We start from the raw sequence: 26,763 nt of genomic DNA, 5'->3' as shown, positions 1-26,763 counted from the left end.
AATAGAATATGTCCCAGAAAAAACAGCTCATAGAGCAGGGGAAGCTTAAAAAAAGGAAGGGCAAATCGTCTAAAGCAGTGTTATAATATTATAATAATATATATAATATTATATATATAATACTATATATATATATATATATAATATTATATATATAATACTATATATATATATATATATATATATATATATATATATATATATATATATATATATATATATATATATATATATATATATGTTTTCTCAGGTTTTCGCGGGTGTTTGTATGTAGGTCTTTGGTTATTCGGGTCTTCTCCCACGTAAAATTGGAAGTGTCTTGGCGACGTTTCGACGAAGTCTCATTCGTCATCTTCAGGCTGGTGTTCTCGGCTTCGTGCTTCCAAGAGCAATTGCTCCTGGAAGCACGAAGCCGAGAACACCAGCCTGAAGATGACGAATGAGACTTCGTCGAAACGTCGCCAAGACACTTCCAATTTTACGTAGGAGAAGACCCGAATAACCAAAGACCTACATATATATATATTATATTATAATTATATAATATATAATATAATAATATATATTATTATATATATATTATATATTATAATATATATTATATATAATGTTTCCCCGCTACAGGCTTGAAAATCAAAGATTATTTGCTGGAGGGCGGGGGGGGGGGCGTCCGCCGCTTCGCAGGGGATATAACCAGAGGAATGTCTCCCCCTCCTGTGAAAAATGGTACTAGTTCATCCTAAAGACACCCCTCTATTTCTCCTGCCACAGTGGTACAATCCGAGCAACTCCTCGCTTGCTCGATCTAACTTCTTGTCGCCAAACGCCCCGCCCTTCCAGGCTTCCCATTGGCCGTGAGCGGGATGCCTCCACTTGTGATAGGCTAGTGGGCGGGGAAGGGTTGTCTGAGGGCCGCCCTCTCTTCCCTGCCCAGGCGGGCTCGGTTGCGTGGCGGGACTCTGGTCTGGACTGAGGCGCCGTCGGGACGCGGCGGCGGCGGCGGCGGAAAATGGCGCTGACTCAGGGGACCAAGCGGAAAGTCTGCTACTATTACGACGGTGAGTGAGGGGCTCCGCGTTGGGAGGGCGGGGCTTAGGGAGGAAGAGGAGGGGCCAGGGAGGGGGGAGGGGGCGGTGGTAGAAGGGGGACTACACCTCCCATCATCCACAGCGCTCCCGGGGACCGCCTGCTGCATCCCCTCATCGACCATCGGAGCTTTCTGGCTGCTTCGGGAGTTGTAATCAATCTTCCCCGAGCGGGCGATCCTTCCTTGGGTGCCTGGACTCCATCTCCCATGCTTCCCAGCCGGAGGCGGATCGGGGCCGGGGGGGGAGGGGCAGGGGCGAGGAAAGCCCGGTTTTTTTTTAGGGGGGGGTATGGGCACGTGGGTGAAGGTGGGGAAGCCTGATGGAGGCGGAAAAGGGCTTCCGCTCTCGGCACAACAGCCCTGAGAGGTGGGACAGGCTGAGCGTCGGAGGGAGGGAGGGAGGGAGGGAGGGACTCCAGGGGAGGTGGGGGGAGCAGTGACCCCCAATTAATTATGGGGTGGGGGGGGAAGGACCTGGTTGGCAAAAGCCTCGTGAAGCCGGCCCGGATTTGCACCCTCGCATGGCAGGGGAAAGGGGGCCCCGCTGGGAACGGGGTGGGGTGGGGTGCCTGTGTGCGTGTGGACCGTGCAGGGCCTGGGGGCGAAGGCTGGCCCTGGGCTGCCAGGAGAGTTCAGATGAACAGTGTGGGAAGGGACCTTGGAGGTCATCTAGTCCAGCCCCCCACCCCCTCACCCACCCAAGCAGGAGATCCTACACCAGCGATGGCTAACCTTTTTGTTGTCGCGTGCCAAAAGTGGGGCTCCAAAAGGAGGGAGGGATTCACGTGTGTGTGTGTGCCCACACCCATAATTCAATGCCCCCCCTGCACATGCACGCGCAGCCCCTCCACGGCCCCCGCTTTTGGCACACAACGGCAAAAAGGTTACCGGTGGGCCCAGTAGGCCCATTTTTCGCCCTCCCAAGGCTCCAGAGGCTTTCTTGGAGCCTGGGGAGGGCAAAAACAGCCTTCCCCACCTCCCCGGAGGCCGGAAACGGCCCGTTTCCTGACTTCCAGTGGGCGCAGAAGGCCCGAAAATTAGCTGGCCAGCACGCGCATGCGAGCTGGAGCTGAGCTAGGACAACGCTCGCGTGCCCATAAATATGGCTTTGCATGCCACCTGTGGCACGCGTGCCATAGGTTCGCCATCACAGTCCTACACCATTCCTGACAAATGGCAGTCCGGTCTCTTCTTGAAAGCCTCCAGTGATGAAGCTCCCACAACTTCCGAAGGCAACTTCTGTTCCATTGGTTGATTGTTTTTACTGTCAGAAAATTTCTTTTTATTTCTAAGTTGAATCTCTCCTTGGTCAGTTTCCATCCATTATTCCTTTTCTAGCCTTTAGGTGCTTTGGAAAACAGCTTGGGGGGTCCCTTCTTTGTGGCAGCCCCTCAAATATTGGAAGACTGCTACCGTGTCTCCCCTGGTCCTTCTCTGCACTAGACTAGCCAGGCCCAGTTCTGCAAGAGCCTCTCTGCCCTTTGCACGTGGAAAGGGAACTAGGGTCAGGCAGGGATGTCGGGAGGGTGGAGGGGAAGGAAGAGAGCCTTGGGGCAGCGTGGGAGAAGCCATCAAGGCGACGGACCCCCCAAAGGGACCCCTGATGTAAGGCTGGGGGCTGCCCGGTTGCAGGGAGGGCTTTGATCAGAAGAAAAACATCCCCTAACAGTGGCTAGTGCTTAGTGGCAGGCCCGTTTGGGGTTTTCTGCCGCCATGAAGGAAGACGATTTTAAGCCTAGGGAATTCCTGTCCTAGCTTTGTCTGGGCTCTGTCCTTCTCCACCACTAGCAGCAACCTTGTAGGTCATGGATGTTCCAAATTTTCTCAGGATTATTCTCTGGGCACCTGATGAAGTATATCCATAAACACTTATACGAGAAGAAATGACTTGGCATGTAATATACGGCTCACAATAGCCTTGGTGGGTAGGCCAGGTCCGAAATGAGAGAGCCTAGTGGCCCCAAGTAACTTCCACGACTGATTTGAAGAGAGGCTCCCAGTTCTGATCCAACACCGACTGCAACACTGGAAAGAGTTTACCGAGCTGACTGGAGGAGTCTTTCTACTCGCTGTAAGCATGTAGGATCAAGCTCAGGATGTGAAGAAGGAGAAGAGCCAGGGCAGCCATTGAGAGAAGGAGCGCTGGATGGGATGTTTCAAGAAGCCAAGGGGCAGCTGGTAGCACGTTGGTAGGGAATGAGATGGAATAGTGCTGTCCAACTGTATTGGAAAACCATCTGGAGATTTAGCAGAGCTGAAAAAGAGGAGAGAGCTGGGTGTGGACAGAGGAGGAAGTTGGTGGAAAATGAAGGAAAGGTGGTTGGTTTTACTATTGTGGCATTGGCCATGAGCGGGATGCACCTCCTTTTAAGTTCCATTGTCCTACGCCAAAGCAGCTCTTGGGCCTGCAATGGTTGCAAGGGAGAAGGGGGAACAGCTTTGTGTCCTGTGTTTTCTGGATGAGGATAGGTCTGAATTGGACTCTAGGGCTTCCCCGGCTTCTTAAGCTAAATTCTGACTTGAGTGATCTCCATTTCTATGCCCTGTCTTCTCTGGCCTCGGAGCTGAAGATGTTTATCCTTGGAAGAGGCTCCTGGTTCTTTCTCAGGCCACATATTTCCTGTTGTCACAAAAGCAATCCCTGTTTCCCATGTTAGCCTGGGAAATTAGGCCTGCTTCTAGAAGGGGAATTGGTTTGCTGGGAATCACTTCTTCATCTCAGCCTCCATGGATGGTGTTTTCAAAGAAATGCTAGGGCCTTGTTTGCCAGGAAGGCAGGCCATTTTTTTTTTTTATTTGATTTATATGCCGCCCTTCTCCGGAGACTCAGGGCGGCTTACAATGCGCTAAGCAATTTTCCAGGGCAAATATGCACAACTGATGTTTGCTTCAGGCCATGTGCTTCTTGGGATCCGAAGCAGCTTGCAACTTTCCTGTGTCTCCAGGAGGATGTTCTCAATTGGACCAAAGGTCCATCTAGAGTAGGGATAGTCATCTTGTAGAGCAGGGCTGTCAAACTCCTGGCCCCTGGGCCGGATGCGTCGCGTGCTGGCCATGCCCACGCCCTGTTTAGCAAAGGGGGAAAAAGTCCCGATGCGGCACGTGATGCCGCCATGACAATGTGAGTTTGACACCCCTGTTGTAGAGGTTTAAAAGTAATCAGTAGTTTTCTGGCTTTTGGGCAGGAAATGTTTGAAAATGATAATGCAAACTCTAAAATAGGCTCTGTGTTTGTCTGTGTGTATGAATGCATAAATAAATACCTGTAAGAGTAAGGAAAAGAGCATTCCCAAAGCTCTCTTCAAAAACACTACATTGTGGTTCCATCTATGATTATGAGATAGCCCTGTACTACTATAACAGTAATACAGGTAGTCCTCAGCTTATGACCGTAATGGAGCCTGCCCATTATTTATTGTGATGCCCATCACATGACCAGAGCCATTTTTATGACCTTTTTTGCAGCAATTGTTAAGTGAACCTATTTTTTGTTATCAACTGGTTTTGCAGAAAATGAGAAGTCAATGCCTATTATTGGCAAAATGTCATAAAACATGATCACAGGACTGCAGGGCGCTAAATGTGGGCCATTTGCCAAGTGCCCCAGATGTGGTCATGAGGCTGGGGATTGGTCACCATACTTTTGAAACTAGGTCCTAATTACTCCATGGTATGAAACTAAGCGACTGGTCATAATTTGACCACTTTCTGGACCGGGACGCCCTGCGCACGGTCACTCACGCCCTTGTTACCTCCCGGTTGGACTATTGTAATGCTCTCTACATGGGGCTCCCCTTGAAGAGCACTCGGAGGCTCCAACTGGTCCAGAATGCGGCCGCGCGGGTGGTTATGGGTGTAACCCGTTGCGCCCACGTGACACCTCTCCTGCGTGAGCTGCACTGGCTCCCAGTGGTCTTCCGGGTGCAATTCAAGGTGTTGGTCACCATCTTTAAAGCACTCCATGGCACAGGACCCGGGTACCTTCGAGACCGTCTTCTGCCACCAATAGCCTCCCACCGGCCAGTCCGCTCCCACAGAGAGGGTCTCCTCAGGGTGCCATCGGCCAAGTCATGTCGGCTGGCGACACCCAGGGGGAGGGCCTTCTCTGTGGGAGCCCCAGCCCTGTGGAATGAACTGCCCCCGGAAATTCGTAAGATTTCTGACCTCTGGGTGTTTCGCTGCGCACTCAAGACCCTATTGTTCCGCCAGGCTGGGTTAGCAACATAATTTTAAATTGGATGTTTTAAATTTTGGGGGTTTTAAATTAAGCCAAATTTATTTAATATTTTTAAATTATTTTAAATTGATGTCTATTCTGTTTTTAAATAGGCTGTACACCGCCCTGAGTCCTTCGGGAGAAGGACGGTATAGAAATAAAATTATTATTATTATTATTATTATTATTATTATTATTATTATTATTATTATTATTATTTATTGGTTAATCTTTAGTGGGATTCACAGCCTTTGAGGCTGGTTAATAGCTCAGCAGCTCGAGTCCTAACCAAGGACCTAGGAACTGTTAAGGTATCGTCGGAGGATGTAAGCTGTTCCGAGTAAGGTGGTTTTTTGTAGAGTCAAAATGTTCAAGTCCGGCAAATTTAGAATTTCTAAATAGCGGGGTAGCCCTTTGGGTATTGCTCCAAGGGCTCCAATTACAATCGGGACAACACACGATTTCTTTTTCCACAGTCGCTCAACTTCAATTTGTAAGTCCCGGTACTTTGTGATTTTTTCTTGCTGCTTATCTTCAATTCGTGCATCACCAGGTATTGCAATGTCAATGAACCATTATTATTATTATTATTATTATTATTATTATTATTATTATTATTATTATTATTATTATGTGCTACATGTAAATCAAGTAATCCAGGCATTTACTGTATATGGTGGCCCAGTCCAGGCTTAAAGGCTTTTTCATGTAAGAACTCCATGCCAGTTTGAAAACGTCTCTAGACCAGTATGATCCACATCACCCCTGTTCATCAGCAGAACTGATTTATTTTTGGCTTGGCAGCATTCTACTTGAAACCACAGATGAATGCTGTTTACTTGCTTATGGAAGTACTGTGACTTAATGAAACTCAATGGTGGATTTCCCCATTAGGAGGAGCTCTTGCCTCACCCTTTCCCTGCTCCTGGTCCTGGCAGGGCAGAGTTGGCTTAGTGGCTTCACAAGTCCCTTGCCTTCAGGATCCCTTTGGAGTTTTTGCCCTTGACCCAGAGGTATGCAAAGCCTGTTCAATAAGGATGTGTGTGTCTGTGTGTATTAATTGATTTTATTTTCCTTTCTCTTTAGTGGCCTCAGGGATTTTGTTGCTGTAGGAGCAGTATGTTGATTTTTTTCCCCTCCTTGTTCTGAATGTTGTGAGGCAAATAGCAGTGAGGAGAGTCACAGAGGGCTTTTGATTGCCCCTTGAAAGATTAGGGCAGTCTTTCTCAAACTTGGCAACTTTAAGATGTGTGGACTTCAACACCCACACAATCGATGGCTGGCTAGGGAATTCTGGGAGTTGAAGTGCACACAACTTGAAGTTATCAAGTTTGAAAAATACTAAATTAGAATGTGAAAGTGGTCCTATAGTCGGCCTACCCATCTATCCTTGGCACAGAGGGCTTTGCTTAGCTTACTTAGCACTCTTTTATAGGTAATAATCAATTTACAACCATTTGCTTAACAGTCAAAGTCACAACAGCAACTGAGAAAAATTGCTTATAATCAGTCCCTGCGCTTATGATTGGTCCTTGCAGCATCCCTGCTGTCACATGAGTGCCACTTACAAGCTTCCCAGGGGGTTTCTGACAAGCAAAGTCCGTGGGGGAAGACAGATTCGCTTAATGACTGCACAAGTTGCATAATGATCACTGCCAAAAAAGGTTGTAAAATCGAATGCGGCTTATTTAATAAGTGCATCGCTTTGCAGCAGAAATTCCAGTCCCAATTGTAGTTGTAAGTTGAGGACTAACTGTACCCTCTTCCACTCAGAAGCACATTGCTAACCCAGTTCTCCAACTGAAGGACTCTTGAGAGCTGTGAACTTCTTCCAAGATTCTCAGCAATGGCTGTATTGGCTGGGGAATTTTGGATGTTGGGCTCCATGGTCTTTAAAAAATATTCTGTGTGTTTCATTTGGACTGTCTCTTTTGGAGTGAAGTGAGGTTTTCTTATAAAGTGAGGCAGGATTGGATCTGCTTAGTATTTTGACGGAGATATCCAAGGCTTATAGGTTCCAGTGGGGAGGTCAAAAGAGATTCCTTGAAAGAAACATTGGCAAATGACTTCTGTTGTTGCCAAGAAAACAATGTGGAGGTTTCCATGAAATTCAGTAGGAGCTGAGAATTCCTTCCAGCTTAAGGAATTCTTTACCTGTTTATAGCTGCAAGGGGAAGCTGCTGCAGGCGGCTGCTTATTATTGACAAAGTCATATTGTATGGAGGTGTTGCATTTTGGGGTCCATCCCAATCCTCTTGCCAAATTCTTATATTCTGAAGCACTTTTCTGAAACAGCTGTCTGTTCTCTGAGGCTGCTGAGGAAGGCCTTTTCTTCCCTCGCTTTCTGTAAAAGAGAGCTGGGACAACTTGGAGCAGTTGGTAGTTGAACCCTGTCCCTTAGCTGAGAAAGGCTGAATCAGCAGGGTCTCAACATGCTTTAAGGGGGCCTGATTGACGCTTTGGGCCACAGCATGAGTTCTGCCTGATATATTGAATAAAGCAAAGTTCACAACAACACAGAAATCAAAACAGAGCTCATTGTATTACAATTTATGTTTATTCATTTGAATAACATAAACATTTTGAGGAACACTACTTGGGGATATTCATCACTTTGCTTCTGCTTTTTGTATGATGGTGGTTGCTTGGTGATGTTGTAGGAAGTTAGCACCCACCCCTCTCCTGGAAGAGTGAAATATTTTAGGAAATATGAAAAAGGCAGAATATTATATTTCCCTGGGAGAAGCATGTTTTGAAGCAGCTCCCATCTTCCTGCCCCCACCCTTTGTCAATGGGCCATTAAGGCCTGGGCCAGTCTATTCTACATAACAAAGATCTACCTCCTTCAGGCAGAGCCATAGTAGGAATTGCCAAAGATCCAACAAAGATAGGATTAGCCCTCTACACAATAGCAGCAGAAACTCACCACATGTGACCTGGGAAGCACATGTGACCATCAGCCAGCAAGGCCCCCACCCCCTGGGAGTCTGACAACCAATCAGGAAACTCTTTCTGGGCCCCAAGAAATGCAGAGCCAGAGAGAGCATAAAAACCCGAAGATTTACTGTATCTGCCCTTTTCTGTTCAGGAACTCAAGCCATGTGATCCTGTCCACCATTAAACCATCTTTCCAAGCAGTCTCCATGTTTCCAGTGTCTGTTTCCCCACTTGGAGCAGAACCCAGAAGGATGTTTCTTCCAACAATGTTTTGGAATTGTCTGCTGCCCTGGTGGGAAATTGCTTTTATTGAATTGAATTGTGCAAGTTTTGGGCACGGTTGAAAAGATTTTTTACTTGTACTGGATTCTACAAACGAAATTGTGAGTTGATTCAGAACACCTGCTACCATGCAGTCAATGTCTCTGTAAAATGTGATGGCACCTCTGTCATGAACAAAGGGTACGTGCATGTGGGCTTCAGAATTCCTCCGCTCTGCAGTTCTCCTTTTGAAGGATGGTTTGGGGAGCTAGCTCACATCCCATTTTCATCTCACTTGCAGCAGAATTCAGAAGAGTTAAGAAGCTGCCCTGCCGATTACCTACACTCAAGGTCTGGGAGTTGAAGTCCAAACTTCATAAAGTTGACTAGGTTGAAAAAAACACTGCTCAGGGAAATAGTCCTTCCTCAGGAAACCTATTAAACTGAGGACTGAAGCTGTATTTGTACACAGGACAGTTCTTGCTTTGATGATGTTACCTACTTAAGTTATGAAATGACTGCAAGAAAACAAGCTCAGAGAGCACCAAGAGTTCCACAGTTCAACCCTGAACTCTTCTATTGGAACAGATCTTTTAACTCAAAACTCCTGTATTCCTCTCCACCCCCCCTTGTTATGCTGATGGCCATTCTTAAATTCCTTTCTAACATTTCATTAGGTTCACATTGTCATGATAATGTTGTACTCCCCTCCTCCCCTCTTTTCTTTGCCTCTTAGGGGACATTGGAAACTATTACTATGGTCAAGGTCACCCCATGAAGCCTCACAGGATCAGGATGACTCACAACCTTCTTCTCAACTATGGTCTTTACAGAAAAATGGAAATTTACGTAAGTTTTTTTTAAAACTGAACATTAAATTCTTCACCCACTGTTACTGACTGGGGCTTGTGGCTCAGAAAGAAGGAGAGCTACTACAAGGGAGTGTCCCCCATCACCCCACCTGGAGGCAGCGATCAAGAAGGACCAGTGGAAATTGATCCCATCTAGGGCTGAATCCTGACTGGAAGGGATCCTGGTCATCTCTTTATTTGAGGCTTTTTGTGGCTGCTCAAGCGCCCCTTTTTCAAGAACCTCAATACAGTCAGAGGTATGCTTGAACAATGTTCAGAAGTGACAGCCTTACCAAGTTCTCCTCCTCCTTTCTCTGTCATTTCAGCGACCTTACAAAGCAAGTGCCGAGGAGATGACCAAATATCACAGTGATGATTACATTAAATTTCTGCGGTCAATTCGCCCAGATAACATGTCCGAATACAGCAAGCAGATGCAGCGATGTGAGTGAAAGTGGACGGTGTTTTATATTTGCTTGGAAATCCTCAGACATGCTTGGCTAAAAACGGGCCCCTCGGTGGGTTTTTTTTGGGGGGGGGAAGGGTTAATGCGCTGATAAGGCTTATAGCAGCAAGGATGGATGATATCGCCACTGTAAAAATCCATTTGCAATATCTTATCCATCAGCCCTTAAACGAGGCTTCTGATCCCAGTTGGGAAAAGCCTGGCCTGACATAGAATGTGTGGTGCTTTCAGGTGGGATGACAAACTGGCAAGCCTTTGGTGTTGCTGGGACCCCACCACCTCTTTGTGGATGAGAAGAGAAAATGAGCAATTCCCTTGTTTTCAATACATTTGCCCTTCCTTCGGAGGGTGACTTGTTAATATCCACTGTTTGTGTGCCAGGGAAAGTTTGGTCAGTCATGCAAAAAAACAGGTTTAGGCTTAAGAAGGCATAGATCCTTCTTGGAACGTTTTGTTGCTTGGGTTGAGTTAAAGCTTGAGAAATGGTGTGCAGTGCAAATATTCATCCTTCTACCCAAGGTGGGATTTCTTAACCACAGCAACTTTAACTTATGTGGACTTTAACTCCCAGAATTCCCCAGCCGGCACTTTGGATGACCCTACTTCCCTGTGGTCCTCCTTCCCTGCCTAAGTACTAACCATCTTGAAGCTCCAGAGTGGAGTTCCGCCAAGCTCTTAAAGCTGTCAGTTGGCTAGAGCTCCAGCAGGTGGCGCCACCTCCTAGCATTGTTAAATGCCAATGGACAGCTTGAACAAAATCTGATATCTCACTTTCATTAATGAGCAGCTTGTGTGGGGTTTTTTTTCCCTGTAAGCAAGATATCTCAATGCAGTTGCTCAGTTTTTGCCTCATGTTCCTAGATCACTTGGACTCCAGTGGAAGGACAGCTTTATTGCACTGGTTCACAAATTATATATTTATGTTTATCAAATTTAGAGGCTGTCCATCTCACTCACAGAGCAGCTCTGGGTGATGTACAGTTAAATCTCTCCTTCCTTGTCCTCCTTTATCAGTTTTCCAAACATAAAAGGTACAAAGGCAAAGGTTCCCTTCCCACATATACGCCAGTCGTTCCCGACTCTAGGGGGCGGTGCTCATCTCCGTTTCAAAGCCAAAGAGCCAGCCCTGTCCAAAGACATCTCCGTGGTCATGTGGCTGGCATGACTAAATGCCAAAGGCGCACGGAACGCTGTTCCCTTCCCACCAAAGGTGGTCCTTATTTTTCTACTTGCATTTTTTACCTGCTTTCGAACTGCTAGGTTGGCAGAAGCTGGGAAAAGTCACGGAAGCTCACCCCGTTATGCGGCACTAGGGATTTGAATTGTTGAACTGCTGACCTTTCAATCTACAAGTTCAGTGTCTTAGCCACTGAGCCACCACGTCCCTTTTCCAAACATATTCCCACACAAATCTCTATTGTTCTGGGGGGTTTTGTTTTTGTTTTCAAATTCCGATATTTCTATTTCTCTTTTTGGCTGAAATCATTGATGTGTTTTGATTAAACAAGGACTTCTCCTGTTGCTTTCTTTTTCAAGTCAATGTTGGAGAAGATTGCCCTGTGTTTGATGGACTGTTTGAATTCTGTCAACTTTCTACAGGAGGGTCTGTTGGTAAGAAGCAATCGCAATTTTAAAAATAAAAACCTCAAAGGATGTACCCTACTAACTGCGCTGCTTGTTTTACTGAGGACCTCACTTTCATTATGGAATTGCAGACTGTGTGTTCTGACATCTGATTCCTGCTCCTTTTAGGCCAGGCGATGATGTGCAAAGTTGCTCTGAATTTAAAATGTCCCTTTGAATGCAAAGTATTTCAGACATTTTGGAAAAATGTCAGGATATTAATACAGGTACTCTCAACTTAGAACCACAATGGGGCCTTGTTCTGTTGCTGAACAAGGTGGTCATTAAGTGAGTCAGGTCCAATTTTATAACTTTTTTTGCCATAGTTAAGCAAATCTCTGCAGCTAAATGAATCACATGGTTATTAAGCCAATCTGGCTTTCCCCATTGGCTTCGCTTGTGGGAAGCCAACTGGAAAGGTTGAAAATGGTGATCACATGATTTGGGATGCTAAACCATCATAAATATATGCCTGTTGCCAAGCCCCCAAATTTTGATCATGTGATCATGATGATGGTGCAAGGACTAGTCATAAGTTACTTTTTTCAGTGTCATTGTAACTGAACAATTGATTGTAAGTCAAAGACAGCCTGTTGTCCTCTCAAGCTCACAAAAGCTTATGCCTTTTAAGAAAATTTGTTAAGATGGAAAAGAGGCTATCAGAATCCTGATTTTTTAAACTCCTCCTATTAAGCATTTTGCTAAAGCAGCTGTTTTGAGCTTGAGACATTCTGTTTCATGCTCAGATCACTTTCAAAATGCTCAAAACAGCTGTTTCCACACAGAAATGAAGTGTTTTGGATTCAGAATAACTCTCATCAAAATGTTTTGTACATTTCACATGATAAATTCACGGATGAATGTTTCTAGAGAATGTTTTCTCTCATGCTTCCATGGATAGTAATCTCAGAATAGTATTTGTACAGATCTGGATAAATATTTAGGGATTTATGCATCCCCGAATCCAGAGCAAATTCCCTTGGTGTCTGCCAGCTTCTCTGCCTTCTCTGATTTTGATCTTTTTAGATTATTTTAATTAAAAAATAATCTGGAAAATAATAGCAAGCCAGAGCATAAAGTATAATGATGTCTTCTGGTATCATTGTAATTTGTAAAAACACCTGTGATCCACATACTTGTTCCAGGGGTGAAATCCAAAATTTTTCCCTACTGTGGGATTGGCTTGGTGGATGTGGCAAATATTGCAAAATCTCCATTTCCACCCCACTCCAGAGAAAGGATACTGCAAAATCCCCATTCCCTCTCCACTCCTGGGGGAAGGATATTGCAAAATTTCCATTTCCACCCCACTCTGGGGCCAGCCAGAGGTGGCATTTGCCAGTTCTCCGAACTGCTCAAAATTTCCGCTACTGGTTCTCCAGAACCTGTTAGAACCTGCTGGATTTCACCCCTGACTTGTTCTCTGAGCAGACTTAGAATTTAAAAATGGCTGAGGCAGCTGTCATGCTAGTCTCTAAAAGTATGTCCCCCTGCTGGGAAAAAAATCAATTTGAATCACTTGGAGCAATAAAGACCATACTGGCTGGCTAAATAAGGGAGGAGCAATCAGCGTTTTCCCCTTGGGTCTCCTTGGTGTCCATTTTGTGAGAGCGTCTACAGCTGTTCTCAAGTTGCACGCTTGCCCACCTGCCCAAAAGAATTGCCCACTTTTGCCCAGATCTTAAATGATTCTCAAAACAGGGAGAACTGGAAAGATCGGTCTTTTGACATTTTGTTGTTGCTCAGTCGCTAAGTTGTGTCAGACTCTTTGTGACCCCATGGACTACAGCAAGCCAACCCCACCCCACCTCACTGTCCTGGAATCTGCCCAAACTCACGACTACTGTGTTGATGACCCTGTCTAACCATCCCATCCTCTGCCGTCTCCTTTTTTTTACCCATTCCTTATATAACGTCTCATGTTTCATGAACATGAATGACATTGTTGGCCTGAAGTGGGGAAGGTAGCGTGGGATGTGCCCCTCCTATCCCCTGACCTGCATAACAAGGCCTGACCAGGAGTGTTCCTTGTGTCTGCTTAGAACAGTGTTTCTCAACCTTGGTAGCTTGAAGCAGCGCTGGCTGGGGGATTCTGGGAGTTGAAGTCCACCCATCTTCAAGTTCCAAGGTTGAGAAACACTGGCTTAGAAGAAAGGAAAATCCTCAGCATTGGGAATCTTGTTTCATCTAGCCTGTAGCTCTCTGTCAGAACTTAATACTCCGAAAAATCAGGGTTTGGAGAGGATTGTGACCAACACGGCTGATCCTGCCTCAGTAGCACACTTTGAGAACATATGAGCTGAGGAGACTGACTCAGGAGGATAGACTGCATATGCCTTTAGACGGGTGCATGATTCTCAAATAAATGGGTGTAAAGAGGTCATAGTTCCAGGCTTTGTAATTTGCACATCTGTTTTGGAGAGTAGCATTTTATCATGAGTTAGATAGTTACGACAGTTGTACCCCAGCACAGCACTTGGAAATAAGTGGTTGAAATCTTGGGGCCAAGTAACACAGGAGGGCATGTATTGTGAGAATGTCCATTCTTACTTACTGAAACCTAATACTATCCATCTGACTTCAGAAGCCGAGGGCATCACTCTGTGAGACCCATATTCTGGGTTCTTGTAAGTGTATACAGTCAGTTGCTTAATGACTGTTTGAAGTTACGATCAACCCCCAAAAAGGGATGTCCAGAGTTTGAAGTTCTGATGGCTATCCTTCCCGCCATGGTCACGTGATTTTGTGGGTGCTCGGCAACCAGCTTGCATTTACAACTGATCATGATTTACAACTTTTTTTCCACAGAAACTGAGGTTTACTTCTAGTTTCCAGCAAAAAAAAACAAAAAACCTCCTAATGACTTTGGTGCTTGTTTAATGACTGCTGCAAAAAAAAATATATCGTAAAATCAGATATAGTCACATGATAACCCACTTAACGATCAGCATGTCTTACAATTGTATTCTGGGCTCACTGACGATTCTAACTCAAGGACTACCAGTTGCATAGTTTCTGTTGATTGTCAATCCTGGGCATCTTGTGCCAAGCCAAAAGATCTCCAACTGTTGAAATGGCAGCCTCCCCTTTGTCCTTAATAGTGGGGAGTCTGCAGATCTCTAAATCAGGGGTAGGCAACTGTGGCCTTTTTACAACCTGTGGACTTCAACTCCCAGAATTCCTGAGCCAGCTTGGCTGTCTCAGGAATTCTGGGAGTTGAAGTCCACTGGTTGTAAAAGGGCCACAGTTGCCTACCCCTGCTCTAAATGGTACCAATAGAGGAGAATATTTGTAGTTTGGGGTCCTTGGTGCTCTCTTGATGGTTTTCTTAACAGATGTTTCATTACCAAACTAGATAACATCATCAGTACACTCTGAATGGGTCTGGTTGTGATGGCTGCTTTGTCATCTCTGCTCTCTCACTTGTTTGAAATTCTCTCCCCAGCAAGTGCAGTGAAACTAAACAAGCAACAGACAGACATCGCGGTGAACTGGGCTGGAGGCTTGCATCATGCCAAGAAGTCAGAGGCTTCTGGCTTCTGTTACGTCAATGATATCGTCCTGGCTATCTTAGAATTGCTAAAGTATGTGAAACTGCCACTTTATATTCTGGACATAAATGAGATCGTCATCTTTATGGGACACTTTAGGATGTGTGGACTTCAACTCCCAGCATTCTCCAGCCAAGCATGCTGGCTGGGAAATTTTGGGAGTTGAAGTGCACACAATGGCCAAGGTTGAGAAACAGTGCTTTATATTCTGGATCTGAATGAAATCCTCACCTTGTCAAAAATACCATATTCATCCTGTTCAGGATAAGCTGCTCGGATAGGGAAATCTCTGAGATGCTTTGCTCTCGTTTTAACCATCATGAAGGGAATTTATGTAGGAGACAGCCACAGGCCACAGATTTGAATGGGCAAGTCCAAGAAGGATTATTTGGTCCAAGAATGGCTTTCAGTGGGCATTTAGAGGAATCCCTGGAGTTTTGCAGAATCTGAGCCCAGCATGAAGCTGAGTCTTGATGGATAGAGATGGATGCTTTGTGATGCAGTTTTGCTCTCCACTCATTCTGATGGCCAAAAGGGACGCTTCCAATTGTGTTTCAGGAATGCATCCTTTTAAAAGGACCCACCCTGACACTCAAAACAGCCTGGGTGCGGAATGTGGAAACAAGATCCTTGGCAGCTACTCAGCTTCCCTAAGAGGCGGATTGATGACAGTAATTATTTCTGGAAATGAAGGAAGAGGAAACATCTCCCCCATATAGGATTCAAACGCATAGAACATATTCATCACCCTGGCTGTGTAATTTTCAGCAGTTAAGGGTGCCCTTAGGTCTCTGGCAGCTGTTTCCACCTTTCCTGGCCCCTTGGTATTATTTCGGGATGACCGTTTGAAACCTCACCAGGCTGTCAATCACGCAAGCTTTTAAAGCCTAGTGTGGCTTTGGGGACTGAATTTTAAAACGTGATAATTTTGGGTTTACTTTTGGGGGGTGGGGGGGGGGAATGTCTATGTTCCTCATGGCTGAACTTTGTTTTTGAGGTGCCAGCCTGACATCCCTTTGCAACCTCAGGTACCACCAGAGAGTGTTGTATGTTGACATCGACATCCACCATGGTGATGGTGTGGAGGAAGCCTTCTACACCACAGACCGTGTCATGACAGCGTCCTTCCATAAGTATGGGGAATATTTCCCAGGAACTGGGGATCTGCGGGTGAGAATGGGAACATGAGATGCATCTTCCTGGGCATCCAGCTCGCACACTTTCCAGGCCCTGTTAGTAACAGAGCTTTGCATGACCCTCTCTCCTTCTAAAACAAGATGATTCACGTTCTCTGGGTCAGTGGTACTAACACCTATTCCCAAATTGAAAAGTTTAATGCAACAGAAATTATGTCACAAATGTTAGTGAATGGAAGAAAGAGAGTAATCTCATTAGTTTTATTGACTGAAATAAGCTCCGATGATAACATCTGGCTGATGTTGTTTCAACTCAAAAGCTAGGTCAATTAGACCCTCAAATCCCAGATCTGTGCTCTAGATTGAAAGACATCCCAGAAATTTTCCAAAAATTACATGAGCATCTCCATTAATCCTCAGGAGTCGTCTTTGACTTGAAAAGGACAACAGCTTGTTTAAAGAACTTGTCTTTCTCATTTCCTTCTTAGAGTGCAGCCTTCTGTATACTAGGGAGAGCATGGCCTTTGTCCTAGAAAAAACTGTGTATGCCTCCAGGGGTGTGCAAAATGTTTTTAGATTAAAATTTATTTATTCTATGACTGCCTTTCCCAGCCAAGTGACTCTGGGCAGCTTACAATTCTAAAACAATAAAACAACGGAAATACAGCCTTGTTGAGTTTGAAACAGATCAGACATTTCTGGGAGAGTTGAGATGCTCCATTCCTCTTCCTGTGTATTTATTGATTATTAGATTCAAGGTCACCTCTTTAAAGATGGGCTCTGACTCGGGTCTCCCTTAGGATAGTCTGACACCTTAACCCAGTGTTTCTCAAACTTGACAATTTTAAGATGTGTGGACTTTAATTCCCAGAATTCTTCAGCCAGCATGTTGTGTTAAAGTTCACACGTTAGCGTTGGCTGGGGAATTCTGGGAGTTAAAGTCTATGCATCTTAAAGTTGCTAAGGTTGAAGAAACATTGCCTTAATTACTACACTAAACAGGCTTTCCTTTCTATGAAAAACTAAATTACCTGAGAAATACATTGTTTTGGCTTAAGAAATTGAGGGAACCCTGCAAGCATAATGTGAGTCGTAGAGTGCTCATCTCTGTCAAGATATCACCCCCTCCCTCCGGGAAATAGCTTGCTCTTACAGCTCTAAGGGAGCCAAAGAAGCTTGTGGACCAGTGGTGGGTTGCTCCCGGTTCAGCCCGGTTCAGCTGAGCCGATAGCGGTGACGCTATTACGTCACTGAACCAGTTCTCTTTCTTCGGGAGCTGGGCCCTCCTGCCCACCCCTGCGTTATTCCAACCTTATATTTCTTCTTTTTTCGCCCAGCTGAGAGGTGCGGCAGAGTGGATTGCTGCACCTCAGCTGGGCAGATTCGCAACGTGCTTGCACAAACCGAAGAGGCGATTGCGCGCAAAGCACGTGCACCAAGAGAACCGGTAGTAAAGCTGGTTAGAATCCACCCCTGTTGTGGACAATCCCTTTAGGATGTTCTGGGTGACATGATAAGGGTGTGCCATTGTTGGGCTGCAGGGCCTCTGCGAGCATCAGAATACCAACAGTCCCTGACTTGGGCATCCTCTGAAAGTGGCCCCAGCTAGTATTTCAAAAGCCGTCTTTTCTTCTTCCTAAGGATATTGGTGCGGGTAAAGGAAAATATTATGCTGTCAACTATCCTCTCCGGGATGGGATCGATGATGAGTCTTATGAAGCCATTTTCAAGCCGGTAAATGTCTTAGTCCTTGAATGCTTCTAGTTCATTTTGCAGGTGCTGCAGTTGCCTTGCTCAACTTTGCAGGCTTTGCAGATTGTGGAGGAAGTTGTAACTTCTAGCAGTGGGGATCAAAGGATCTTTGATGTCCTCTCCAACCTAGAAGAGCGGGGAAGGGGTGGGAGAACCCAATTTTTCAGGGATGAAAGAGCAAGTTTCAGACTACCTGTTCAGCACCTGGTCTTCTTCAGGTCCTGTTGGTGGGAGGAGATGGGAGGCTTGTCCCTGATCTGCATGGAAGCATAACGTGAGATTGGAGCTCCAGGTGGCTTCCATTGGGGAATAGGCTCTGTCGAAGGCATTGGGCTGGCTTTTCCACCTCTGCCAGAGGTTGTGGTGAAAAGAAAGGGGTCCTGATGGTGACTCTTCAGGTTCTATGCATTTGCTACATTATTACCACACTCAGGTGTTTGTTTTTACTGGCTAGGTGATGTCTAAAGTGATGGAGACGTTCCAGCCGAGTGCCGTTGCACTGCAGTGTGGCTCAGATTCTTTATCAGGGGACAGGTTGGGTTGTTTTAATCTGACCATTAAAGGTAAGAGGGGTTTCTTGGAAGGGGGCGAGTGGTGACTTATTCAGGGCGTCCTCAGGATGCTTTGCTGGTCAAAATCAACTGTGTGTCCTCTGAGGGGCCTCTCAATGTTTTGCAGGAGTGCAAGGAGCATCTTTGAAGGTTGGATATTTGTGTTTTATGGCACAATGAGAATCAAGGGTTCTCTTTGACACAAGGTGCTCTGAAATGCATCTCTTCCCATTGTTTCGTGGCTCACTTGGGTTGTTTCGCTCCATCATCATTCTGCTGATTTGTTGCTAAATGGAAGCTCACTTCCAACAGACTGATGCTCTTCCTTCCCCCAGGTCATGCCAAATGTGTGGAGTTCATCAAAAGCTTTAATTTGCCCACGCTGATGCTGGGAGGTGGCGGCTACACGATCCGTAATGTGGCCCGGTGTTGGACGTACGAGACGGCTGTGGCGTTGAACACAGAGATCCCGAATGGTATGGGGGAGCCTTGTTTAGCTCACCTGGGGAGGGGGGCATGGTCAGGTCCTCAGGGAATCCCAGCAGCCAGGTGAATCAGGGCAGCTGCTGAGCTGCTTGAGACTTACAGAGCCAAGCATCAGAAAACCAGCCAGCCCTGGGACTTGGGGTGAGTCTCTGGTAAAGATCAGAGTTACACTTAGAAGATGAGTTTAAGGCTTGCCCAGCATCAATATTTGTGGTGGAATCTGGCGCTGAGTTGCAGGAGGAGAGGGGTCTTTCACAAGGAGCTAAGGGACAAATCAGCCTTGAATCCTTGGTATGCAGAAAGAGGCCCTGGAAGGATCCTCTCTAAAACGTCAGGAGTTATCTGATAATTCTGCGGAGTAGAATTCTCTGCACAATTCTGTGTTTTGGTCTGGTCTGGCAAGATTCCTGTCTATGAGCGAACAGCAATAAAGAAACTATTCTGAGCAATTCGTTGTGTCGGTTTTCTGGTTCCTTGTGCCTGAGTCTTGATGCTAAGGGAACTGTGATACTACTTAAGAAATGCGTGGTAATTGCCAGTGGACATCGTTTTAGGTTTATTTGTTAATTTTACAGGAGCCAAAGTGCATTTTGCGTAATCTCCAGTTTTCTGGCAGCATCAGTCTTCTGCTTTGGTTGGGCTAGAAAGGCATGCCAGTCCCCAAAGAACCTTTTATGATCCCGTGATTATTTGATTCTGCACTTTCTTCAGTGCCATTTTGAGGCCGTGGATGCCGCCTTTGTGGCTTCCCTCCATGTTCCTTTGAATTGTCCTGATGCAGGTTTAACACCCTAACCTCCATGCTTTGAACGCTTCCACAGAGCTTCCTTACAATGATTACTTTGAATACTTTGGCCCGGATTTCAAACTCCACATCAGCCCTTCCAACATGACCAACCAAAACACCAACGAATACCTGGAAAAAATAAAGTAAGCGCGTGCATTTATTTTGGGGGCAAGGGGGTAGATTTCTGCTGAAGGGCCTCTGCTTGAATCTGATTACTCGGTTGCAGGCAACGTCTCTTTGAAAACCTGAGGATGCTCCCCCATGCCCCTGGTGTGCAGATGCAGCCAATTCCAGAGGATGCCGTGCCGGAAGAGAGTGGCGATGAAGAGGAGGAAGATCCTGACAAACGGATTTCCAGTGAGTGCCAAGCCCAGAGGGCTCTTTTCTTTCAGCTGAGGGATTTTAGAAAGATGCCTCTCAAATAAATGCTGAATATCGCTTACTCTTTTTCTTCCATCATCTTGCACCACCTTCCTCTGCTCCATCTGTATTGAGTGTATTTAGATCTTGCGGGAAGAGATTTGAAAATTGGACTGTTTTTTTACTAACTTCTAGGCTAGGATTTCTCAAGCTTGGGAACTTTAAGATGTGTGGACTTCAACTCCCAGAATTCCCCAACCAGCAAGTCCATGCATCTTAGTTGTCAAGGTTAACTTTCCTTTCCTTTCCTTTCCTCCTTTCCTTTCCTTTCCTTTCCTTTCCTTTCCTTTCCTTTCCTTTCCTTTCCTTTCCTTTCCTTTCCTTTCCTTTCCTTTCCTTTCCTTTCCTTTCCTTTCCTTTCCTTTCCTTTCCTTTCCTTTCCTTTCCTTCTTTCCTTTCCTTTCCTTTCCTTTCCTTTCCTTTCGAAAATCAATCTTGTTTTCTTTGTCCTTGATTATTCCTGGTGCCCTGTTTCATGGTCAGGGCACTCAGTATCATCATTTTACTGGTGATTGGTCATTTATGATCTTTGATGACTGGAGAGGGCCCACCACAACACAGTGTCTTCTAGTGCTTCATCACGGATACCCTTCAATGTCCATGTTCCATGCTTCAAGTGGCTAAGTTTTATTTGATGAATACTAATAGGACTGGCTGTTTCTGGCAGAGCAGACTGCAGCCTTATTGATTTATGTCTCTGTTGTTTCATGCTTCAATTACGGTAATCGTCTACTGGCTTGCAGTCCTGATTCCTCCTTGGCCCTGAGGGGTGCCATTTGGGACCCTCCACACTTCTCTTGCACTGCCCTGACACCGCCAGGCTCTTCACTGGATCTGCACTTTGATCCAAAGCCCAGATTCAATTGAAGGGGTGGAGTTTTAGCCCTCTGATTACAGTCTTCTCTTCTGCCCCATTTCTCCCACCACTGTCTTGTTCGCTCCCTATGTTCCCTTAGCAGTTTTATTGTTAGCTTAATGGCTTTTCAAAGGGATTTAATATATAGTAGTATAGCCTTTATTGTCATTGTACATCATGTATACAACGAAATTGGTTTTAGCCTCACTGGGGCAATCCATGACAAAAAATACAAACAACATAAAGAATATAAAGAATAATCCCTATGCAAGTAATCAAGGGGAAAAAAAAGAAAAAGAAAGAAAAAGAAAAACTAGTCATACGTTTCCGCGTGGAGAGATTGTGGTTGTGTTTAAGAGTCTGAAAGACCTTTTTATTTGACTGAGAAGTTACTCTGGAGTCTGTTTATCTCACCCTGTTCTTGTTAATGGTGGCAATTCCCAGGCTGGTACCTGTTTTAGTCTAATTGCAGTGGCATATGTACTCGAGATCCTGTAGGAATTTGCTTTAAATCGGTATGGGGGTTGTGTTTGGATTTATTTTACCTGTGAATAGTTGCTTCATTGGATTTTTTTGTTCGGGGATTATTTATCCTGGATGGAATTTTTGTGATTACTGAGTCATTTTGACTTGCACTGCACCTTGGGAAAACTGTGTAACCAATAAAAATAATAATAGTCATTTTTATTTTTGAAATCAGCGTTTTAAAATGTTATGCCTTATAAAACACAGTCTCTATGGATGGTCAGTATTATTACTGGTGGTGTTATCCTGCCTTTTTATTTTTATCCAGCTATCTCATGGTGACAAACATACCTAACACTTCTTCCTCCTTCTATTTTCCTCACAACAACAACCTGAGCCTGGTGGTGCAGTGGACTAAGTGCTGTTAAAGTAGCATTTAAGTTGCCAGCTGCCTGCAATTACTGCAAATTCAAATCTCACCAGGCTCAAGGTTGACTCAGCCTTCCATCCTTTCGAGGTAGGTAAAATGAGGACCCGGATTGTGGGGGCAATAAGCTGACTTTGTATAAAAAAGAACACCGCTTGGGGGGGCCCGAAAGCCCTACTAAGCACATATATACAAAAGTATGAAGGCTATTGCTTAACGCATAAGCCGTTATAAGCCGCCCTGAGTCTCCGGAGAAGGGCGGCTTATAAATCTAACTAACTAACTAATAAATAAATAAATAAATAAACCCTGTAAAGTGGGTTAGGCTGAGAGAGAGGGACTGGCCAGAGTCACACAGCTGGCTTTCATGCCAAAGCAGGGCTAGAACTCAGAGTCTTCAGGTGATTGGCCCAAAGTCACTCAGCCAGCTTTCATGCCCATGAGAACTGTAGGAATCTTCTGGTTTTTAGGCCTTCATTACTACACTAAACTGACTCTTAGTTTAGGGTTTAAATTAGGGTTTTTAATCTCAGCGTCCTTGTGTGTTGACTCCCATCTTTCCTTGTGGAAAAGTCAGTTTTTGTCAATGCACTAATGGATGGATGTCTAAGGACGAAGACTTAACTTCTTGAAGAAAAAATAGAATAATTCTAGCCTTCCTCCTGCTCTGTATGAAACCTAAAGCCACTAACGTCCTTTTCTGCTTCTCTCTCCCCACAGTCCGCTCTTCGGACAAGAGAATCGCCTGCGAGGAGGAATTCTCGGACTCGGAGGACGAAGGGGAAGGGGGTCGCAAAAACGTTGCCAATTTCAAGAAGGCTAAACGGTCAAAAACAGAAGAAGAGGAGAAGGAGGAGGAGGAGAAGAAAGGTAGCTATTTATTTGTGGGGCAGTACTTTTCATCCTGCCTGATTGGTAGAATGTGCTTATTACAGGGAGGAACACCACCCCCACCCCCACCCCCACCCCCCACCCCCAGAAATTAGTGGCACAGCTGACTTTTCCAGCAAGACCTCTAATTTCCCATCCAGTGAGAACTAGCTCCGCTTTGCCCTTGCAGAAATTCCATGCTGAGCCTCAATGTTTGTTTTGACCTTCTGGACTAAAACTCTGTGGTTGTACTATCTGAGTAGGTGCAGATTGTTTGTTTTTAAGCAGTGACAAGTTATCACCTCTATATTTTAACTTTTGGCTTGTATCCTGTTAGGAGTACAAGTAATTTTTTATTTTATGACCGTAATGGAGGCTGCCCAGACATCTGCCCCAAAATAATACATTTATGAGAAAGCTTCAAGGTACAAACCTCATTATGAAAATGAAGCAGTTTCCTCCTATTTATATTACCATTTAAGGTAGTATGCACTATTTACTTGTTAGGTTAGAGTTCTAATGTAATCTCTTCAATCATCATTGGCTTTCCAGTTAGTCTTTGATATCTCCTGGTGCCCACATGAATTCCACAGCTAAGATTGTTCACTTTCACAAGGAAAAAAATACAGATCAACTAGCCAAATTGTTGTCCTTCTGCCCTCAGTGTCCATAATAGCCTTAGAAAATGATTAGGGAGGATGGTCAATTTTGGGTTTGGTGCACAAGGAATAGGAATAGGAATTGAATCGAATCGAATCAGAGTTGGAAGTCTTCTAGTCAAACCCCCTGCTCAGGCAAGAAACCATACATTATTTCAGGCAAATTGAGCTACACAGTTGTGAAAACTCAAGCTGAGCTGGGCCACCTGTCTCCCCGTGCCTTCTCTCTCTTTCAAATATGATTTGTTGTGGTCCGCCGGCAGCCTGCGGAGCTGGCAGCAGAGTCGGACAGTGAGGAGGCTGGGGAGGACAATGGGCCAGTCCTGGTCAGGGGAAGGCTCGGATGAGGGCTCTGCATTGGAGGCAGAGATGGGGCCAGGGCCATCTGGGAGTTATGTGCTGCCTCAAGCCTCCAGAGTTGGACATCAGCGAGGCAGAGGAACAGGGGGAGCCTGTTCCCAGTGCGTGCAGGCGCAGAGCTGCCAGAAGGCAAGAATAATTAAAACAAAAGGGACGACTCAGGAGTAGGGCTTGGAGATGATTGGCCCCTCCCATAAGACATAAAGGAGGAGCAAAGGCACATGAGCCTTTGCAGGAAGCAACTTTGCTCATGCTGGTCGGTTTAAATTCTGAAGCTCCATTTTGGCCTTGCTCCGTGTGGCCTTGCAAAGCTAATTGCCAATTAGGTCTTTGGCAGCGTGTCAAGGGAGATAAAGGTGGGTGCTTATCAGCCTTATCCAGCCTTATCCTGAAGGACTGTGGCAGATTTCTGTCTCTTTAGCAACTCTTTGTGACTCATTACGGGCTGTGAATGAGCAATAATTCACAGCCGTTGAAATAAAAAGAGAGTTTTTGGGATTAACCGTGTCCTTTTTACTGTCTCAGGAAGCCTAGGTCAGAACATGACTGGTACTTTTTCCAAAAGTCGACTGGACCCTCTTGGGGTTTTTTCCCCCTTTGAAAACATTTTTTCCCCTTTGAAAACATTTCCTTTCTCATCCAAAAAGCTGCCTCGGTTCTTCTTCATTTTTTAGTTCTTCTTCAGTTCAAAACCGAGGAAGCTTCTTGGATGACAAGGGAAATGTTTTCAAAGGACACCCACAGCATGTTAAAGGATGCCTCTGTGTGTGTGTGTCCATCCTATAACTGAGAGAAACAGGGTTATGTGTTCCTTCCTACAGAAGTACACGAGGAAGAGAAGAGAAAAGAAGAACCCACAGAGGCCAAAAGGTGAGAGATCCTGGGACGCAGTTAGGTGTCACCTCTGGAAATGTCTTTCTGTAGCCTCCAGACCTGGTTCCTCCTCCTCCTCCTCTAATGGAAGCCTTGTCCCATGTGCATGAAAGTGCTCCCTTCCCTATAGCCAGGCTGTCACTGTTCATGCAAAAAGGAAGCTGGAAATTTGGGGAGGCAGCTTCTCTGGGGCTGGTTTGGGCATTGCAAAAGACAAGGATCCATTCCTGATGTTAGTAGAGATGAAAAGTTTGCTCAGTAAATTTAGAAATGAGAATTGGCTTTCCCCCCCATGACACTTCCTAAGCTTATATTTTGGCCCGTTTATTTTTCCAACAGCATAAAGGAAGAGGTGAAATCCACCTAAGAAACGTTGGACAGCTGGGGAACACCACACTTCCCTGGTTCTCTGATTCAGCACTCTGGTCCCCTCCCTATACCACAAGATTTGTATTTTATATGTTTGTGTTGATTATTTCTGTAAATCTATGGGGGACTTGAGAGAGACCTGGCTGCCCTCCCCTAGGTGAGCTGCCAGGAAGGCCCGGAACCTGCTTATCCAAGGGAGTGCCATTTACGAGATTCCTACTTCTCACGTCCCCCTTGCTTTTGCATTGGGGAGATTTGTGTGTTTTCTTTTGGAAAGCAAACCCCAAACTTCCCTTTGCTTTGTCCTTGCTTGTGTTTTTAAAGGATGATTCTCTTCTTGGAGAAGTTAATTTTTCAGGGGAAAGCTAGTCATCCACTCTCCTTTTCTTTTACTAGTTTTATGAGGTATGGATACAGCCATAAAACTCTGGAAGAGTTGGGGGGGTGGGGGGGGGGAGGTGGAGCCCAGAATTCTAAGCCATTTTACCCGTTTGTAAACCTTGGAAGGGTTGATCCCTTTTGAGGAACCATGAATGTAAACCATGGTTTATTTCCCCAACACCTCTTGACAAGTCCCTCTAGGGGTATCAGCTCTGGAGTTGCAGGGGAGGCTCTGATCTCATCCTGCTTGTAGTAGGAAAAATCCAGGGGTTCCCCCTTTGGAGCCAGGAGCGTATCTAGATGTCTCCGTTAGCGATGCCATTTGAGTTTTGTGATCCCCGATCCCCTTTTTAAAAATTGCCTTGGGGCTTTTGCTTATGAGCGAACACGAGCCTCGAGGGGCCCTTAGGAAAAACCACCCTGTGGCAGGATGGTTCTATAGAAGGGCACCTTCCTAAAACAAAGAAACCAGCCCAAGCCTGCTCCCTGTTCCTGAATTGCGTATTTCCATATTGGAGCATTGGCTCCAATAGGCTTGCAGGTAGGGCGAGGTTTCCAGGGAACCAAGGAAGTGGGAGATAGAACAGAATGTCACTGTTTGGGGTTGACCCCAGCAATGCTGCTAATTTGCCATGTCACTCAGTGGTGGAGGGGGGGAAGAGGTGGGGTTTTATTTTTTTAAGCCTTTTTTTTAGTTGCTTGGATGCAAATGCCCTCCAGTTGTTCTTACTCTTTGATACTTGTATTGGTGAAATAAAAGATCATTGTATTTGTGTGTTTTGGGGGTGGGGGGTGGGAATATATATATATATATATATATACATACAGATATATATACATATATACATATATACATATATATATATATATATATATATATATATATACACACACACACACATATTTATATTATATATATATATATATATATATATATATAGTTTTTTTTAAATAAAAGCTTTTATTTTCATTTTTGCAGGGAAAAAAATCTTTGTAATAAAATGGATCTGTTTTTCTGTTTTTGGCGGTGAATTCTTGCAGGCAGGGAAGTATATCACCACTGGAGCAGCAGCACATTTGAATATCCTCCAAGATTTCTTTTGCTCTGGGATACCCAGCCTCAGTGGGGTAAAGAATTGCTGCACAGGGCACATGGTTCACATGAAACAGATTCATTTTCTAGGCTTTTTCCCCTTTCTCACCCCGGAAAAGTCCTGCCTTATTTATTTGTCCAATTTATATGCCGCCCTTCTCCATAGACTCAGGGCGGCCTACAATGCATTATAGCAATAGCCTGCATACTTTTATGTATATACCTGCTTATTAGGGCTTTTGCCCACCCCCTAAGGAGTGTTGTTCTATACAAAGCTGGCTTATTG

The 26,763-nt window shown here is 45.2% G+C and overlaps 1 protein-coding gene across 2 annotated transcripts; it reads left to right on the top strand.

The window, feature by feature from the left end:
- The first annotated feature begins 777 nt into the window (after nucleotides 1-777).
- HDAC1 (histone deacetylase 1) lies at nucleotides 778-25,090 on the top strand. 2 transcript variants are annotated; one of them, XM_034413327.3, is made up of 14 exons: nucleotides 778-1,058; nucleotides 9,238-9,350; nucleotides 9,679-9,796; nucleotides 11,355-11,429; nucleotides 14,887-15,025; nucleotides 16,021-16,162; nucleotides 17,770-17,862; nucleotides 18,335-18,443; nucleotides 18,767-18,907; nucleotides 19,739-19,847; nucleotides 19,931-20,061; nucleotides 22,593-22,742; nucleotides 24,583-24,631; nucleotides 24,974-25,090. In XM_034413327.3, the coding sequence occupies exons 1-14, from the start codon at nucleotides 1,010-1,012 to the stop codon at nucleotides 24,999-25,001; spliced, it is 1,446 nt and encodes a 481-aa protein (XP_034269218.1). In that variant the 5' UTR covers nucleotides 778-1,009; the 3' UTR covers nucleotides 25,002-25,090. The 2 variants fall into 2 exon arrangements, with proteins under 2 accessions (XP_034269218.1, XP_087733020.1); XM_087876894.1 differs by lacking the exon at nucleotides 778-1,058 and adding an exon at nucleotides 6,203-6,316.
- The last annotated feature ends 1,673 nt before the right edge of the window (nucleotides 25,091-26,763 follow it).

Source organism: Pantherophis guttatus, chromosome 10 (assembly GCF_059756535.1).
Source record: "Pantherophis guttatus breed Tessera chromosome 10, ASM5975653v1, whole genome shotgun sequence".
NCBI classification, from domain to species: domain Eukaryota; kingdom Metazoa; phylum Chordata; class Lepidosauria; order Squamata; family Colubridae; genus Pantherophis; species Pantherophis guttatus.
Note: the sequence above shows the minus strand (reverse complement) of the source record. Positions and strands in the feature narration are given on the sequence as shown.

What these genes read in the sequence shown, in the direction of transcription:
- HDAC1 (XM_034413327.3), top strand. Translation starts at nt 1,010, where the DNA reads ATGGCGCTGACTCAGGGGACCAAGCGGAAAGTCTGCTACTATTACGAC. An exon ending in ATGAAGCCATTTTCAAGCCG is followed by an intron (nt 17,863 to 18,334) that starts GTAAATGTCTTA and finishes TTTACTGGCTAG; the next exon opens with GTGATGTCTAAAGTGATGGA. An exon ending in GAACCCACAGAGGCCAAAAG is followed by an intron (nt 24,632 to 24,973) that starts GTGAGAGATCCT and finishes TTTTTCCAACAG; the next exon opens with CATAAAGGAAGAGGTGAAAT.